Raw genomic sequence first — 17,394 nt, 5'->3', positions numbered from 1 at the left:
TTGATTGAAAACCAAGTAGAGAGATCAAAACCACGATTTCCATCGGGCACGGGGCGGGCGGGCGAACGGACGATGAACGCCATGAATACGTCATGGCGCGCACCCGGGATGAGTTTGCTCGATGGTAATCACATGGATTATTAATGCGCACACCGCAGCGCACCATTGATATGTCGATAGTACGCCATTAGCAGTGGCTACGACCGCCGCCGCCCATCGTACGTTTACAATGTCGTACGTAACTGATAACTGCAATTTCCTTGTGTGACGTCGTCGTGCGGATACGTCCGCGATTATCGTCCGAATTCGCGCGCTCGTTTTAATTTCTGCAGTATCTATTCTCTTTTAATTACTTTACTACTACTCGTCTCGTAGTATGATATTAATCATTATTTAGAAATCATATATGTATTCACAATTCACACAGTATAATTTTACGTTTAATATATGTATATTATTAAGATAATAAAATACAATGATATATGATATTATGATCAAGTTATGTAATTAATATCAGTTAATTAATATACTAAATTTATATTACCATAATAAATGCATAGATAATGCATTAAATTAATTAATATCGTAAATGTATTAATCTTGATATGTGTATATATATATATATATATATATATATATATATATATATATATATATATTTTCTATTTTCTACTAATATTATTAACATATATTAGCATGCTTTTTATTTTAATGATTGTGTGATGTCACAATTTTGATGATTGAGTAATATCATAATTTTCCGCTATTTTATTTATTCAAGATGCACCAAACCTTTTTTCGCGATTAATACGAAATTTTCGAGGAAAAACGTGGCAAGAATTTTACTCGTCCGTGCGATTACGACGATTTGCAGAGAAAGGCGATATATAGAAGCGATCGCATCCGTTTGGAACGACATGGATTCGATTACGCATTAACGACACACGCATTTTTACTGTGCGTGAAAGAGACACGTAATACACGAAAGGAAAGAAGGCCCGCATGTGCAGCAGAGTGAGGCGTTCTCTCGATCATTTGCATTCACCCGTATCGCACATCGGGAAAAACGATACGACCGGGAATTTTCTCCGCTGCGGTTGTCACTATGGCACACGTGCGAACGCACGTGTGTAACCGGTGCGTGGGTTACGACGATTAACAAATATCGCGAGAATTAAACAAAACGAGAACTGATTTCTGAATTATATAATCTCTCTCTGTTGTTACTAATTATTTTCATAGAGAGAAACGCGCGCGCGTTAAATTAAGATTTATTTGATTTCGAAAATAAATAAAAAGTATTTGTTCTAATTTGATGATACAGATATCTTGAAATATTTTGTAATATCTCGTATAAAATATTATATTGTATTAAATGTATGTATGATATTTTTTGTTGCATTAGAAAGCATAAAAAGAGAAAAAGCTTCTCGATTAAAGAATTGTGATTGATGATAATTCAATTTTTATTCTCGTAATTCTATCTTCGCTCTTGGACTCGTGGGACAAGCTGAGCTTTTCTTCGAGGCTCAAATTACGGAGGTTTTAATTGCACGCGGGGTCGGTTACGTCGAGTTCGCGTTTGACGGTTTGATCTAAGTTCTCGTTTGCCGCAAACTAATTTCGCTTTTCTCTTTTATTCGCGAGAATCCTTTATCTTCCTTCCGAGTCAACAAGTTTTTGTGTAAAAGAATTGATGTTCTTCTAGGATATATTCGTGAGGAAACTCTCCTTCATATATCTCTTGCATTTGTGACATTTATTGAGTTATTAAGATTGACCTTAATAATTAATCGACGATTTTGATAGTTTAATTTCCTCGTTTTTACATTAATTTAGAAATTTCAATGTGTTTTTTAATTTTTTCAGATCCCTTAACGCACGCTAAATTCTTCGAATATATATAATAATAAATTTACAATATATATATATATATATGTTCTATCATTAACAATATTTATTGTTTTTACTTTTAATATACTCTTTTCTTTTTGGAAGTAATAATAATAATGATTAATAAATTTATGATCTATTATTTATGCTCAATGACGATCGTAAACATAAAATAACGTGAAATCGGAACAAGATAAAATTTATGATCCTTGATATATAAATTAATGTAAAAATATATATAATGAATTGACAATTTTTATCGTTAATATAATTATTGAATTATTACATTTAATAATTTCTGTAATGTTTAAAAATAAAAAGTCTTATTTTTTTTTACTGTAATGACTAGTATTAAAAAATTTAAGTATTTTTACAAACGAGGTATTCCTTGTATATACAAATGATATCATCGTGCCGTCGCGATTTAAAATTTAAATACAATCGATCGATAAATTTTCGCGATTTTGCTAGAAAGGAATCCATGCGTCTTTCATCGATTAGTATTAATGATGTATTATTACAATACGGCTGCCCACTCTCTTTAATCTATCCACACCATACACACGTAACCGTTGTTATGTGAATGCTTCGATATTTTTCACGGTATGCGATATTTTCAATCCATGTAATGGGAAACATATACGATTATCTGATTTTAACCGGATACCTTTGTGTAGTTCTTTGTCAGTATTCTAATGTCACTATTGCCATTCTATTAGATTCCAATCTTATTTAGTAAAAAATACAGACGCATCTTTAAAAAAAGCGTGAGAGATATATTTAATAAATAAAAATTATAAAATTTCGACAAATTATTAATCATAAAATGTCAATGAAAATGAAATGCATAGGAACATAATTTAAAAGAAATAAAAAACAAACGCACAAAAAATAATAATATTATTTAACAATATGTATTTACAACAAAGTATTATTATTTTATAAAAATGTGTAATATTATATATATATATATATATATATATATATATATATATATATATATATATTCTTTATTATAAAATGTATGTTATTATTAGAATAATATTTTTTAGAGAGACATCACTATTCGCGACGTTTTCTTTATTGACTAAAATGAACTAAACTGTTTCAGATTATATATATTTAATTGCGAAATATTAAGCGTACCAAGAAGATAGAGTTTCTCCGCTTATGCTTTTCGACATGTTTAAATTTGAAAAAATTCTGATTTCTCTCAAACACCTATGCGCCACTGCCATAATACGATGTCTCGAGTTGCCAACGGTGATGCACACCGGCGGTTGCATCACATTGCACATTGCACATTGCCGCTGCGACCTCCCACGTTTCACTCTGGAGAGCGTGCGGCGGGAAATCGCCGGGGAAAATCGGGGGCGAGCGGGCGGACGGGCGGACAGGCGGGCGATCGGCGAGCGGTGAGAACGAAAAATGCCTCTCGTCGACCTGGATAGGTTCCGGCGCGGAAAAAGAGCTTCCGGCGAGAAGAAGGCGCGCTCAAACGAGGCTCCGCGCCCGCTACGCTCGCATCTCTCGCATTGTCTCCTTATGGTAATCGCGAAATCCATACTCGTCTATTTCCGCCCGTTTGTACCCCGGAAACGCCCGCCTCATTTCCGAGATTGCTCGACCTACCCGGATTTTTTTCGTGATTTCGCACACGAAGAAAATTTTACAATATAAATTGCATGAAAAATATATAGTCCTTTTTACAATATTTATTGAAAAGCTGAAATATAATGGCATTGCGATACTTATTATTAATGTAAAATTTATAAATTATGCATTTCTCTTTATTGTTTGTTAACGATTGTGCATTTATTTGTGCATCAAAATATTTGAATAATTGTAATACTCTATTGTTGCAAAATATAATAATAATACGTATGTAACATAAAATATGATACGTAAAATATAACATTACTATAAAATAATATTAATATATAATTATTAATAATTATTATATACTAAAATATTAATATAGATTATTAATGTAAAATATAATATTACATAGTAATGTATATTAGAATACAATTTTAGTATATATATTACTATGTAATATAAAATATCATGATTTCTCTTGTGTTAGTACTCATGTCACACGATTATAAAAATAATATTGTTTCATTATTAAAAAAATGCATAATTTATAATTTTTAGATTAATAAGTATCCCAATGTCGTTATATTTCTGTTTTATAATAAATATTGTAAAAAGGCTTATATATTTTTCATGTAATTTGTATTGTAAAATTTTCTCCGTACGAATCACAAAGAAAACTCTTGGAAATGAGACAATATAATTTTTACTATAATATTTTATTCGCGCATATACATATACGTTACTAACAATAAATTTAAAAAAATTGGATTAATAATAAAACATACGTAGTAAAATATTTTGATACGCGAATATATTAAATTTATAAGAGTAAGATTTTCTCCAAATTGACTTTTTCGTGGCTTCGTGAATCTTGCTATTCAAATCTCTCGCCGAGATTGTCTTCGCGCGTTGTCAATTCGCGTTAATTCTCGATCAATGACTTAAAAATTCAACTCGCGCGCGATTAATTTGATCTCTAAGATGATACGTAACGAGACGTTTCCATTTCTTTACGGCACAGGAGAGATCGGTTTATGTTGCTTATTAACGAATATATATCCGGTAAAGCGAACGGGGGCGTATCTCTCTGACTGTGGATGCGAATCGCACGCACGCGTGCGTGGGCACGCGCGCGCGGGTTCCCACGTCGCTATCTACTTGCGAAAGACGATAATTCTCTGACGTATTAGAAATTATGTATATTGGAAAGCGAGAGAGGAGGAGGGCTTTTATTTCGCGGGATTTCTCTTTTTGATGTATTACGTTTAATCGTAACAACTGATTTATACTAATTATGTTGCAATGTTAATTGCAGCTAACGAATATCTATTCTTACATAATTATCTGTGCGATTATATATCTTCAATTTTTATTTTTAAAAAAGAAAAACAAAATTAGATTGAATGTCTGCCAGGTACTTAAATTGATTAAAAAGAAATTTAGTTATTCGTGTCAAATAAAGTAAAACATAAATGAAAAATATGGATTTTAAAACAAAATTTAATTTTTAAATAAAAATGGTTTTTCTCAATAAATTTTTAAATAAACTCGGTTTTTCAAAAAATTTATAAATTTATGAATTTATAAATTTTAGAATTATATTTTGCTTACAATTACATGTAACTACATTTTTAAAAATTAATTTTATAATTCAAAATTGTATTAGTATCAAAAAGCTATTACATATACATATATCTATTATCAGATTTCAAAAAGTCATGCACTTAAACGAAACGTCAAAAATGCATACACTGCAATGATTTAACTTTTTTTTCATGTAACGCGGGATGTAAATAATTTTCTATCTTTTCTTTTGATCGTCCCTTTTTATGAGAGTAATCTCTTTGAGTATCGATGCGCTGTATTTAGAACGCGCGCTAATAATGAGGGCACTTTGTAAAGTACCCGACATGTTGTTAAATGATAAAATCACGCACACAAAAAACTGCAAGCAAAAAATCTTACAATAAAGGGGAACATTTCTTATAAATTCACATTTATATCAGTTTAATACAAATTTTACTAACTTTCGATAAGCTTTTGATGAGTGACTTGAAATTAAGAAACGATTTATTTGAAAGTTATGTCTTTAACTTTTGTACTGGAAGGAAGTTTTGAGACTCGATTAAAATAATTTATTTTTTAAATAAATAGTTCGGCTAGAATGTTTCTATTTTTGTCATTCCTTCTGAAATATCTCAAAAATCGACGCACCAGAAAAGAGTGAGAAAGGAAATTAGAGGAAGAGAGAGGCAGAATCTTATTGATTATCTATGGTCGGACGTTGTGGACGGCACCTAAGGCGCGGAAGCGATATGGCGTTTAAGGATTCCTAAACTCCTAAGTGCAAAGTTTACCATCTATAAGAAAATAAAAAGATCTGGCATTGATAAAAAATTTTGATTCTATTTTTTCCGAACTTTTTTAAATCAGATATTGAAGAAACGAAACTTTACCCGCAATATAACTTGACATTTTGTCAGATATAAATGTTTAATTGTTATCAATTTCAGGATGTGTCAAGAATTTTAGCAAAAGGAAAGAAAAGAAAAATATTAACAGACGATTGTATGTTAATTTGCGATAATTTTGCCGGATCTGAAATATGAGAAAATCATTGCAATATTTGTTTTATATTTCTATGGCTGATTACAGCTTCCCATTGCGTTCAGCTTCTTCGAGGCGTATCGAGTATCGCGCTTTGTGGATATCGATCGCACGTGGAGTTTTGGTCGGACTGTAGAGGGTTCTTTGTTCGCGTTTCACCTCTCATCGTTTCCTTCCATTTTCTCTTTCCCTTCTCGCTTGGCGTACGTATAATTTTATCGAATAACCATTCTGAGTGATTATTAGAATTTGGTTATACGAATGGGAAAAAGAAAGAAGGAAATGATTAACTCCGAATGATCAGTTCATTAAAAATCATATTATCTCTTAATTAAATGAAAAGATCAATATTTTAACAGAAATGCAATATTTGCCTGGATATCTTTAATTCGCAATAATTATAAGAGAATTCCGACTTTGTTTCGTCGATTTAATAGATTAAGCTTTGTAAAAGAAGTTTTGAAATCCATAATACAATCATAAATTCAACAACTTGCATTATGAATTTACAGATTTTACAAAGAAAGAGCAAGTTCTATCGAGGAATATAAAGAAAAGTTTTAAACCTTACTGATATCTATTATTCCTTTATAAAAATCTGGATACTTTGGAGACCATGACTTTCGATAGTACAATTCTTTCAAAGACACTACTAAAGCTAAACTGATTGAAATAATTTTTTTTCGAGATTTTTCTCATTTCTCATGTTTATATATTAAATATTTGAATTTTTTCTAAATTTTATAATTTTATTTTATTTTTTTATTAAAATAATTTATCATTAATATAAATAATAATATTACTCTATTTTTAAACATCTTAAATATAATAATAATAATAATTTCATTTAAAATATATAAAATATAAATATATTGAAAATGAAATTAAATCTCTAAAAAAAATCAAATCAGGTTTTTTTTAATTATAAATCTAAATTTTTCCGTTTTATACTTCTTGATTTATAGTATTTCCAAAAGAAAAAGAAAAGTACAACTTGTACTACATCATGTATTCTCACGAAAAACGAGGTCAATCGTTTTTCTTAGACGAGTTCTGTAAAATCAAAAATGGGAAGAAATATAAGTGATTGTTCGCATTTTTACGACGTTGCAAGAAATGCGCCATATCCGGAATCGATTCCTATTTTTACGTACTGACGAGTCGAAAGTCCTGATAGAGTGTTGCAGTTTCGACGAGATGCAGGACGCTTTTAATTTAGAAAATCGGAATCGACGCGCGCAGCGTCGCAAAGGATTTATCGCCGAGACATCTTTTTCTCGAATACACAGATATTCTGCGAAAATCGATGTGAGTCTCGAATCCTGAAACACGGAATGTGATGCGATTGAAAGCAACGCGCGTGAAAAAAACTCTTATCTCCATGCGGAGGACTTGCCTTTTGCTCGAGCTAAATAGATGTCGCGAGTCGAAATTTATACCGGGTGTCTGCATCGTAGATCCTCGACGAGATTCATCGCGAAAGTATTTAAATATATGCAAAATCAAGTGAGCACGTGACTCTTGGAGGGAAGAAAAGTCGGTAGGAAAAGTCGCGGAAACTGATTCTATATGCATTCTCTCTGTTTTTAACGATATGTCATGGTATAATTAATTGCTTACTATACTCATATAGTTTGCTGCATTTATGCATTTTGTATACACGTACTATATATACATATATGTATGTTATATAATGCGAACTATATACAATATATTAATCGTTCTTTCAAAGTCATATTAAATATTGTTAATCAGATCTTATAGATGATGATACGCATTTGTGTGAATATTAGAAAACGATCCAAATTATTATTTATAAACTTCTATTTTTAAATAAATATAAAATATCTATTATTTTTCTTTTTAACAATATATATTTCTTTAAATTAAAACATCAGAAAATATATAAATGTATGTAAATATACTTATTTTTTTTATTATAATACTACATTAAAATGTGAATAAAAATAATAACGATTTAAAGATTATTATTTTCTTTCTCCATGAAATATTACAGTAAACCATTTTAAAATAATAACATATATAATATTTTTGAATTAGTATATCTCGGAAAAGTATTTTTTAAGTATTTTCCATGAAGTCATCAACAACGAATCAAGTTTATTCGAATGTTGGCACCGTAAATTTCCATCAAATCGACACATAGCTTTAAATTCGTAATTTTTTCGGCACAGTATCTCCGAGAGTTTTCTACCTCTTTTTCTCTCTGTCGGTCTTTCAAAGTCATTCACGCGAGTCGAGTTCGAACTCGGTTGACCGGTCGGACGAGCCGGATCAGCCTTGCTCGAACACCTCAGAGTCTAAGTCTCCATCATCATCATCATCATCATTATAATCAACATCAACCTTATCTTCGTCTTCGTTGTTAACTACTTCTTTGTTACCCAGTCCGGTCAACAAATAATCTGAAAGGCTACCGCCGATGTTTGTCCCCACGTGGCATAGAAGCTCCAGAAGTGCGCGAGGAACCCGATACTCTCTCGTCCAATATCCACCAGATATCGAATTTTAATTCTATACCTTTTATATACGAAGATATATAAAATAGAAAATTTTAACAAATAAGTATGATTAATATATGATATTAAAAGTGTAATAAATTTTTAAAAACGTCGAATGATCCAACACATGGCCAATCTTCGCGACTTATTTACGAGATATGGGATTCGTAGCGAATTCGCACATATCTAGGCTCCTCTTCTTTGGGTGAGCAATACCGGACGAGAGAACAGAGATGGGAATGAAGAAGGAGGAAAGAAAGATCGAAAGGGAAGGGAAGGCAAGGAAAGGAAAGACGGGAGAAACAGCAGGATACTCAATTCCCTTCGCGCTAGCTCGTCGTGGAGCGGTGTGGAGCGGAGTACTGGCAGAGAGATGATGCTAGGGGCAACTCTCGCTTTGTCCAGGAACCGGTCGACGTGCCTACCAGGAGGCAGGCAGGCACGCATCGATCCACCAATCGCGCGGCGGTGCCTTAAGCGCGTTGCACAATGTTGCCGCCGCTAACTACATCGGCAATGTCGAGCTTTTCCCAAAAGCTCTCGTCGACCTGTCTTACATTTTTTAACGTATAGAGAGAGAATATATCTTTGTTATATTAATATATTTTTATACAAATCCTCGCGCGCGTGAGTCGTGTTATTTTTTAACGATAGATTTTTGATTAAAGGTTTCGGAAAGATTTTTTTTCGCGACCTTTTCCCGAAAACTCTCGTCGATCAATCTTACATTTTTTTAACGTATAGAGAGAGAATATATCTTTGTTATATTAATATATTTTTATACAAATCCTCGTGCGCGTGAGTCGTGTTATTTTTTAACGATAGATTTTTGATTAAATGTTTCGGAAAGATTTTTCTTTCGCGAGCTTATTCCGAAAGCTCTCGTCGATCTGCCTTATATTTTTTAGAGAGAGAATATATCTTTTGTTATATTTGTATATATATTTTATATAAATCCTCGCACGCGTGAGTTGTTATTTTTTTAATGATAAATTTTTTGGCGAACAAATTTCGGAAAGATTTTTCTTTCGCGAGAAAATATCGAGACATTAATAATTTTGGATTCCAAAAAGATCGGCGCATGGTTTGCGCCTTTCGGGACTTTAAATACCTCTCTTCTCCTTTCCGTTGGGGAAAATATATCTCCCTTCTTTCATTCCTTCTTACAATTAGCCTGATCTCTAGGCTTTCTTTCCGAAAAACTTCCCAGCGCGCAAAGTTGCCCTAGGTTATCGCTTCCCTTCTATCGCGCGTTGACTATGGAATGCAAAAGAAAAAAATGTTCTTCACGTCGATAATTGATTCTTAATATTTTTAGATAACGAACAAAATCGTAACAAAGACAAAATAATGCGTAAATAAAATAACGAAATTTTTCTTTAATGCTGTCAATGCAGAATAGAATTTTGATTTCATTTGACAAATATTCTTACTAAAGTTGTCAACAATTGCGATAGGAAGAAATATTTTTTTTCTTCAGTGGAAAGTAAGAGAAATCGTTTACGAGGATGATTTAAAGAAAGCAAAGTTGAAAACTCACCCTTCTCGAACCTTGGCATGATTTTCCCGGTGAGATCTTGCCGTTGTTTGCCTCGAAAGACATGCAAAGGCCATCAATCATGTACTGAAACAGCAATAGAGATGTTACAACTTAACAAAGAGATACCGTATTCCTGTAATCGTAAAGTTCAGTTTGAGATCGAGCACTGGTCGAAATAAATCTTTTAGCTATACAAATTTTTTTTATGCTTTAAAAGGGATACGAAACCTTATTTTTCTTGAAATAAAATGGTACACTATAAATCATTTTATAATTACGTTGTACAATTTATGATTTTTATAGAGTCTAAAATTTCATTAATATTGATATTTCAAATATGATAGAGAATACAAAATTATTTTAAATAAAATTTCACATCAAATTCAATTATAAAGTTCGTCTAAGAACGGATTTACTTTCTATTTTCAATTTCGCTCCTTTCACATTAAACTTAATTTTATATATTCAAACGCTTTGCACATAAATATTTTATGGAAAATTCATAAAAGAGGAATAAAAATAATTTTAATCATTTTTTATAATTCAAAAGCGATCAATGCCTCTAGTTTGAAGCAAACATTCGTTCTTTTTCTTGTATTCTTCACTATTTATGGCTCTCAATAACTCCGACATATTTCGCACACCCTTCTCAACGCTTCAATTAACAAACGGTAATTATGCGTCACGAACACTATGGACAGTACTCTACCTCGTTTCGCATCGCGAAATCGAAACGTCAAGGGTTGATAATTCAAAGGGGACCGGACGTATTCGCTCTTTGATCGCAACCGAACTTGATTGAAATTTTAGTCTGACGCTGCTTATAGTTAGGCCCAATAATAGTTCTCGAATACTCGTGTTAATGTTTTTAAATAATAAATAATCTAATAATAATTTAATAATTAATAGAAAAAAATAAACCTTGCATCATGTTTCTACATAAAAAGCAAAATATTCGCGTGTCTATAATATCAAGATTTATCGACGAAGTTACTAAAATTGTGATGGTTTCAAATCCTGATCCAAGTTCTTTCTTTAAGCCAGCTTTAGTTCTCCTAGCCTCTCTCTTTCTCACTCTCACTCTCTTTCTCTTTTGACTTGCATACCGCGCCAGGTTCGCGCCACAGCAGCTTCTACCTGCATTCCAGCTTACTCGGTCGACCTCATTCCACCATTATATTATTTCGTTCGTTCTCTTAGCTTTCTCGACATTTTCTTGAACCCGACGGTTCAAGATATCGCGTCGTCTTCCGTGCGTTTGTTTGCGTGAAAGCGAGTTTTCGGGATCGAATTATGTCACATGACGTCGCACTGTCCCTGACATTGCGCTCGCAATTCGAGATCGTGTCTTCGAGATTTCCGCGGCAAAACATATCGTTTATAATGAAATCGTATGATAAACATAACTTAATTTCATACATATATTTTATTTTACATTTAATTCTTTACATCGAGAAGAAGAAAATTATATCGATGTGTAAAGAGTAAGAATAAATACAAATAATTTTCAATTTTTCATAACAAAGTATTATAACTTTTTTTTCACGTTAAGAAAAAAAAACTTTCTGTTGAAAAAAAGATAAAATCAACATTTTAAAGGTCAAGAAAGGGAAATTTCAATGAACTTTGATTTTTGACTTTTAATACTGTGTAATTTTTTTCTATTGATGCTTTTCTTGCGATTTCTTATTGAGTATATTTATTTCTCTTTTTGATATTGTGCTCATTTTCTTAAAATCGTATCTCTGGGTGGCGATAAAATAAGTAATGCCTGCGTAACACGCAGACTCTTTCTTAGCATTATGCTTATCGACAATCATATTCATTACAAGCCAATTCGATCACTGTCAGCAGCAGGCAAGTAGATACCATCGAGAACATACATCGATATTCATTATCTGTTACGTTATTCCGGATGATCGGATGCGCGCTTGGGTCATTCGCCAAATGCATTCATATAGACTATAAATCAACTGCCGCGAAAATATTAACTCTCTCGACCGCACACGTGACATAGATATTTCACGACGGAACGATCGCACGCGTGTTACTTTACACCGCGTTACAGCGCGATTGCATTTTTACACCGGACGTTGATGGATTGGTATGACTTGGTGACGGATTATTCGCGGTGGCTGTTGCATGTATCATGTGCAAAAATTTGTCTATTTTAAAAATCTATAAGTAATAATTATTATTTTATTTATGACAATTAAGCGACAATAAAATATTATTCGAATAATAAATACGACATAAAAATATACATAATAAAGATATATATATATATATATGAAATTATAATAATAATAAAGAACATCTAATATATAATGATAATAATAATAAAATATTATTTATGGTATTCATGAAACATCGAGAAAGTAATTATTAAACACGAAATAAAATAACAACTCAATTAAATTTACTTTATTATATGATAATTAATGCTCCAATTAATATTTTGCGCAGATACAATTTGATATTTTATCCCGACATAAAAATTAATATTTACATAATAAATTAAGTAAACATTTTTAGTTTTTAAAATTTTCCTGACAAGTTGCGTTCATAAAATAAACTAGATAAAATTTACATTTAAAAACTAAGGTATTTATAGTCGTGACTCTTTTTGTGATATTACCAAAGAGAGGCGTGTCACAATTATGTTTGACATGCCAAAAATGGAACCGGTGGATTATTAAATAAATTAAGTCATCGCACGCGAGATTAGTTCGATCCGTTCTACAGGTGCGATGTAACGATCCGACAAGGAGAATCACCTGCTAATTGCTGGTCGTTGACGCGCACGCGCATGACACGACTTAGCATAATATAGGAGCGATTATAATCGATAAATTCCTTAATGAGCTGCACAATATAGATATGTGATCACCGAGCTGCTCCAGAGCGACCTGCACAAGATCATCGTGAGCCCACAGCATCTCAGCCCGGACCACATCAAGGTCTTCCTTTATCAGATCCTGCGAGGTAAGTGTCAGCAGCTTTACATATTTTATTTTTTGTTACACGTTTAATTATGGAGAATTTTTTTAAACCGACGAAGAACAAAAACATATTTTTTAAATTTAGAGCTTTATAAATTTTAATGTGTGTGTGTGTGTGTGTGTGTGTGTGTGTGTGTGTGTTATATATTTTAAAATTTTAAATATGAAGAGATTCTATATTTCTTTACTGCTAAGTTTAAATAAAGAAACAAAGCGGAGATGCGATAAAAATAAGTAACTAGTAGGTCAGTTCTTAAGATACAATGGGTACATTCTCGATAGGAAGCACAAAACCCATAGAGAAAGTGGGAAGGGGAAGGAGAGAGGATGGGAAAGTTCGAAGTTAGAACTCCCAGGGCGACGAAGGTGCTGGTCCAGTCTCTGGACGGCCTCTTAGAAGTCGTTGAGGTCGAGATTCCAAGATAGTGCCAGATGGGATAAAGGAGGGGGGGAAGGGGAACAAGTGGAAGGAAAGGCGAACAGGAGAGAGAGAGAGAGAATAGGGCACAAGGAATGAGATGAGAATGGAAAGAGGGAAGAAAGTAGACGCTTATAAAAATCCAGAAGTAGCATATTGCTTGCGTGTCGTCACCAGACGAGGTTTGGGTAGCGGGTCGGAGGAGGAAAGTGGAAGGATGACGAGGGTGGGAGAACTGAGATAAACAGGATCGTTTCTATTCATCCCTCGGGATCATCCTGAGGATCTCGACGTTCCTTCTATATCGTCCTTACATTGTCTGGTTCGCCGAATTACCTGTTTCCCTCCATCTCCGTCGCGCTGTCCCCTCTACTAGAGTCTGAAAAATGTCCGCTCATCCTTTTGGTCTCGTTTATTTTTCTTTCTTGATCAGTCCACCGCTATTTTCCTCTCGTAAAAAGAAAGAAAAGTGCGAAAGTATTCTCTGACTTATTTTCAGTATATAAATATGTACACACACACAACATGATAACAGAAAGATAATTCTTACAAATTACTTATTTATTTTCATGTTTTCATAATTATGGAAATATGAAAAATTTGAGATTTTTATTCGAATTAGTATCTATTTATAATTGCACCGTCGCGTCGAGCGTAATTATAAAAGGCAGAACGTGTGTGATTATATCTCGTGGATATTGAATTTCATTGTAAGTTTATTGCATTGATTATCCGAAATTACGGGCTAAATATCTCTCATCGAACGAGCGAGCGAGAGAGAGAGAGAGAGATATCACATAGATTAAAGAGGCCACGTGGAGGATGTAAAAAAAGACAATGTGTGTGACGTCTAGAAATGAAATTCCACGGTGATAAACGCAAACGCAAAAGTCGTTGTCTCGAAACTTGAAATTCCTCGGTCCAAAAAGCTCGAGAATGGCTTTGTTTCTTGAATTTTCTGTTCTCTCAGATATTAGTTTCAAATAATGTAATTCGAGATATATTTGTGTATCTGAGTTTATACATATCTTTTTTCAATAAAACTCTTTAAAATATAAGAGAGAGAGAGAGAGAGAGAGAGAGAGAGAGAGAGAGAGAGAAAGAAAGTCATAATTTATATTAAAATAAATGAAATAAACCAAGATTTGTGTTGATCAACATTCGAGCATTGTATATTATATATTTTCATGAAATACTATGAAATACTATATCGAGATGTATACGGCAAGCTACTATTTACGACGGTCAATCGCGGGCTTTTTATTGGACGTGAAAAGAATGGTGACCTAGTGAACCATCTTTTCGCACGATCGATTTTGCTTATATCGCGGCACTCGACAAAATGAAATTGCCGATAAAGAGAGAGAAAGAGAGAAGACGAAGGAAAAGAGAAACAAGAGAGACATACCGTAGTGCGTTAAATTCGTTACGCTTCTCTTTTTGCATATCATGCGATACACCGTTTCTAGATGATATTAGAGTAAACTTTACGATTTGGCACGTGCGCGTAAATATTCGCTGTCGATCGAATTATTCTCCTAATCTCGGAAAATACATTCGGAAATTCGCAATGAACGTATTGCAAGAAGAAAGAATGATAGCATATAATTGCAACGCATGCACGCGTTATTAATACATACAGTAGTATAATTCCTAATTAATCGAACAGAAATTAAAATAAGATTAAATATGTTAATTTAAAAATAAAAATTTAACTTAAAATTGGACCACAAATATGTCAAAAAAAAAAAGAATACCTTTGCTGTTGCGGTGTGGTCGAGTTAGAATTAACTGTCTCATATTCTTCTGCAACTGACTACATCTTTCAGCTTTCATTATTACGGCCGAATGAAAGACGGTTGCGGGCAGGCGCAAAAAAAAAAAAAAGAAAAAAAAAAGAAAAAGAAAAATACAATCGCGTTAATTCATCATTCGGCGCGTCGCCACTTTTGTTTCTCTTCCACTCAGCCGCTTGTTTTCGAAGATAATTTGTCATGACAGCTCTCGTTGCATTCCTCTCTCCCTATCGTAGAAGGATGCATCTCTCGAATCATGATGCGGAGGAGAGCTCGTCGCGTTCACCCTTCGCTTCCGCTCTCGCTGGAAGGAGGTTTCTGGCGCAGCGCGAATGCAACACAAATGCATTGAATCATTATGCGCTGGCCGACTGAGGCATACCGCTGCGAATAGTAATTTTTCCTCGTTTTCTCGTTATTAAGATCTTTCCTGTCTCATCACGGTGACGTTTGCTCGTTTTTTTTCTTGGCGCGCACTCTCTCTCTCTCTCTCTTTCTCTCTCTCTTTCTTTCTTTCTTGATGAAATAGAGTCATTTCTGAAATTGTCTTCGATACTCGTAGACTGATACGAAAACAAATGGTTTCTCGATTTAACGCAATGCGATCAAATAATGGAATGCTGACAAAATTGCATTTTAACCCATGTTTATCTTCGGTATCAAGAACTTTTGATTTATAATAAATGAATAAGTAAAGAGAGAACGAGAGAATGTAGAAAAAAGATGTTAATTTGCAGTAGGTATAATTATAAGATTAATAGAAGAAAAATCGAGCATAGCTATATAATTAAATAAAAAAATATAGAGATATAAAATATAAGAGAGATTTAATGTGTGTAAGAAAATTTAACATTATTTGATATAACATCTAATGCGCGTTCACATCTACTTTTAATATAAAAATAATTGAATTGAATTAAATCTAATTTCTACAAAACGTAATACAAATAATATTTCTTTGATAAAATTGAAATTATTATTACACCTCGTAGAGTTTATTTCTTAAGTTTGTTGAATTTTTATCTCTAGCGTTTCCAAGATAACGAGACGTAAGATTGCTGTTCATAATTTTGTATTTACTTGACGTTAAACACCCGATTTGCGAAAAGTGTTTCTAGCGATTTTCGCTTGACGGTTAGTTATCTTCTTTTTGCGAAATATATTGCTATCGCGGAGAGTAAGAGAAGCTACGCTCGTCGATCCTGGCCCAGGACCGATTCTCCTGGCCGTATCCATCGGTCAACGTCCTTACGAGTTCGACCCGGGGCCCCGTTCTCCGGGCTTGCTCGAGCTTCTGCGTGCTTCAACGGTACATTTCTCTCCAGACTGGAAAAATGATGCCGTGAACCGGAAAGTGAGCGGCACGCATTTTCGACGTGTCCGATAAAGGCCCGCCCGCTTCCGCATGAGTCATGTAATCGCAGTATTAGATGTTGCGCGTTCAACGCATTAATCTTACGTATTTTAATCTCGAAAAATTCGAACTAGATTAACATAAGACACTTCAGTGATGCAGCAAAATTTTGTGCCAATCTGTTACATCATTAACGTGCATCCCGTGACGTAGTCTCACATACTTTTTTTAAGAAGTATTTTTTGTACATTTTAATAACTAGTAGTTATGAAGAGTAATTCGTGGCTTATCTTTGCCATTAATAATTAAGCGACATAACATGTTATCTAATCAAGATAGTCGGTGAAAAAAATTCTCTTTTAATAATAAACTCACTAATTAATATAAGGAATATTTCACGAATATTTGTTTGACGAAAAAAGAGCCATTTAAAAAATTTATCTCGTCGATGACACTTTTATCTTGAATATGCATCTCACAGTAAGCATCTCGATGACCATCGCAAAAATGATGATCCTCGTGATTTGATCTTCCCACGGGCGGCTGTTTCGGACTTTCCCACCCGGTATAACGCGGCGCGTAAAGCCCGGGTAGATAGAGCAGAGAGCAGCGAGCTCCTCTTCTTCTCTTGACTGGTCCGAAACCAGTCCTGCCGCCGCCCAT

General features: G+C 33.5%; 1 protein-coding gene and 1 long non-coding RNA gene across 4 annotated transcripts in view; one reads left to right on the top strand and one right to left on the bottom strand.

Moving 5' to 3' along the window:
* LOC140665183 (uncharacterized) overlaps nucleotides 1–17,394 on the bottom strand; it is an 85,561-nt gene that overhangs the window by 19,770 nt on the left and 48,397 nt on the right. The window contains exon 2 of the long non-coding RNA XR_012046565.1: nucleotides 10,162–10,245. This is a non-coding gene — a long non-coding RNA (uncharacterized lncRNA). The remainder of the gene's footprint in view (nucleotides 1–10,161; nucleotides 10,246–17,394) is intronic.
* Nmo (serine/threonine-protein kinase nemo) overlaps nucleotides 1–17,394 on the top strand; it is an 86,521-nt gene that overhangs the window by 49,747 nt on the left and 19,380 nt on the right. For all 3 annotated transcript variants that reach the window (XR_012046564.1, XM_072890967.1, XM_072890966.1), the window contains one exon: nucleotides 13,040–13,146. Coding sequence is in view for 2 of the 3 variants with exons in the window: in XM_072890967.1 (XP_072747068.1) it covers nucleotides 13,040–13,146 (107 nt within the window). In the remaining variant the exon portion in view is untranslated. The remainder of the gene's footprint in view (nucleotides 1–13,039; nucleotides 13,147–17,394) is intronic.

The sequence above is a fragment of the Anoplolepis gracilipes genome, chromosome 4 (genome assembly GCF_047496725.1).
Source record: "Anoplolepis gracilipes chromosome 4, ASM4749672v1, whole genome shotgun sequence".
Classification (NCBI taxonomy): domain Eukaryota; kingdom Metazoa; phylum Arthropoda; class Insecta; order Hymenoptera; family Formicidae; genus Anoplolepis; species Anoplolepis gracilipes.
Note: the sequence above shows the minus strand (reverse complement) of the source record. Positions and strands in the feature narration are given on the sequence as shown.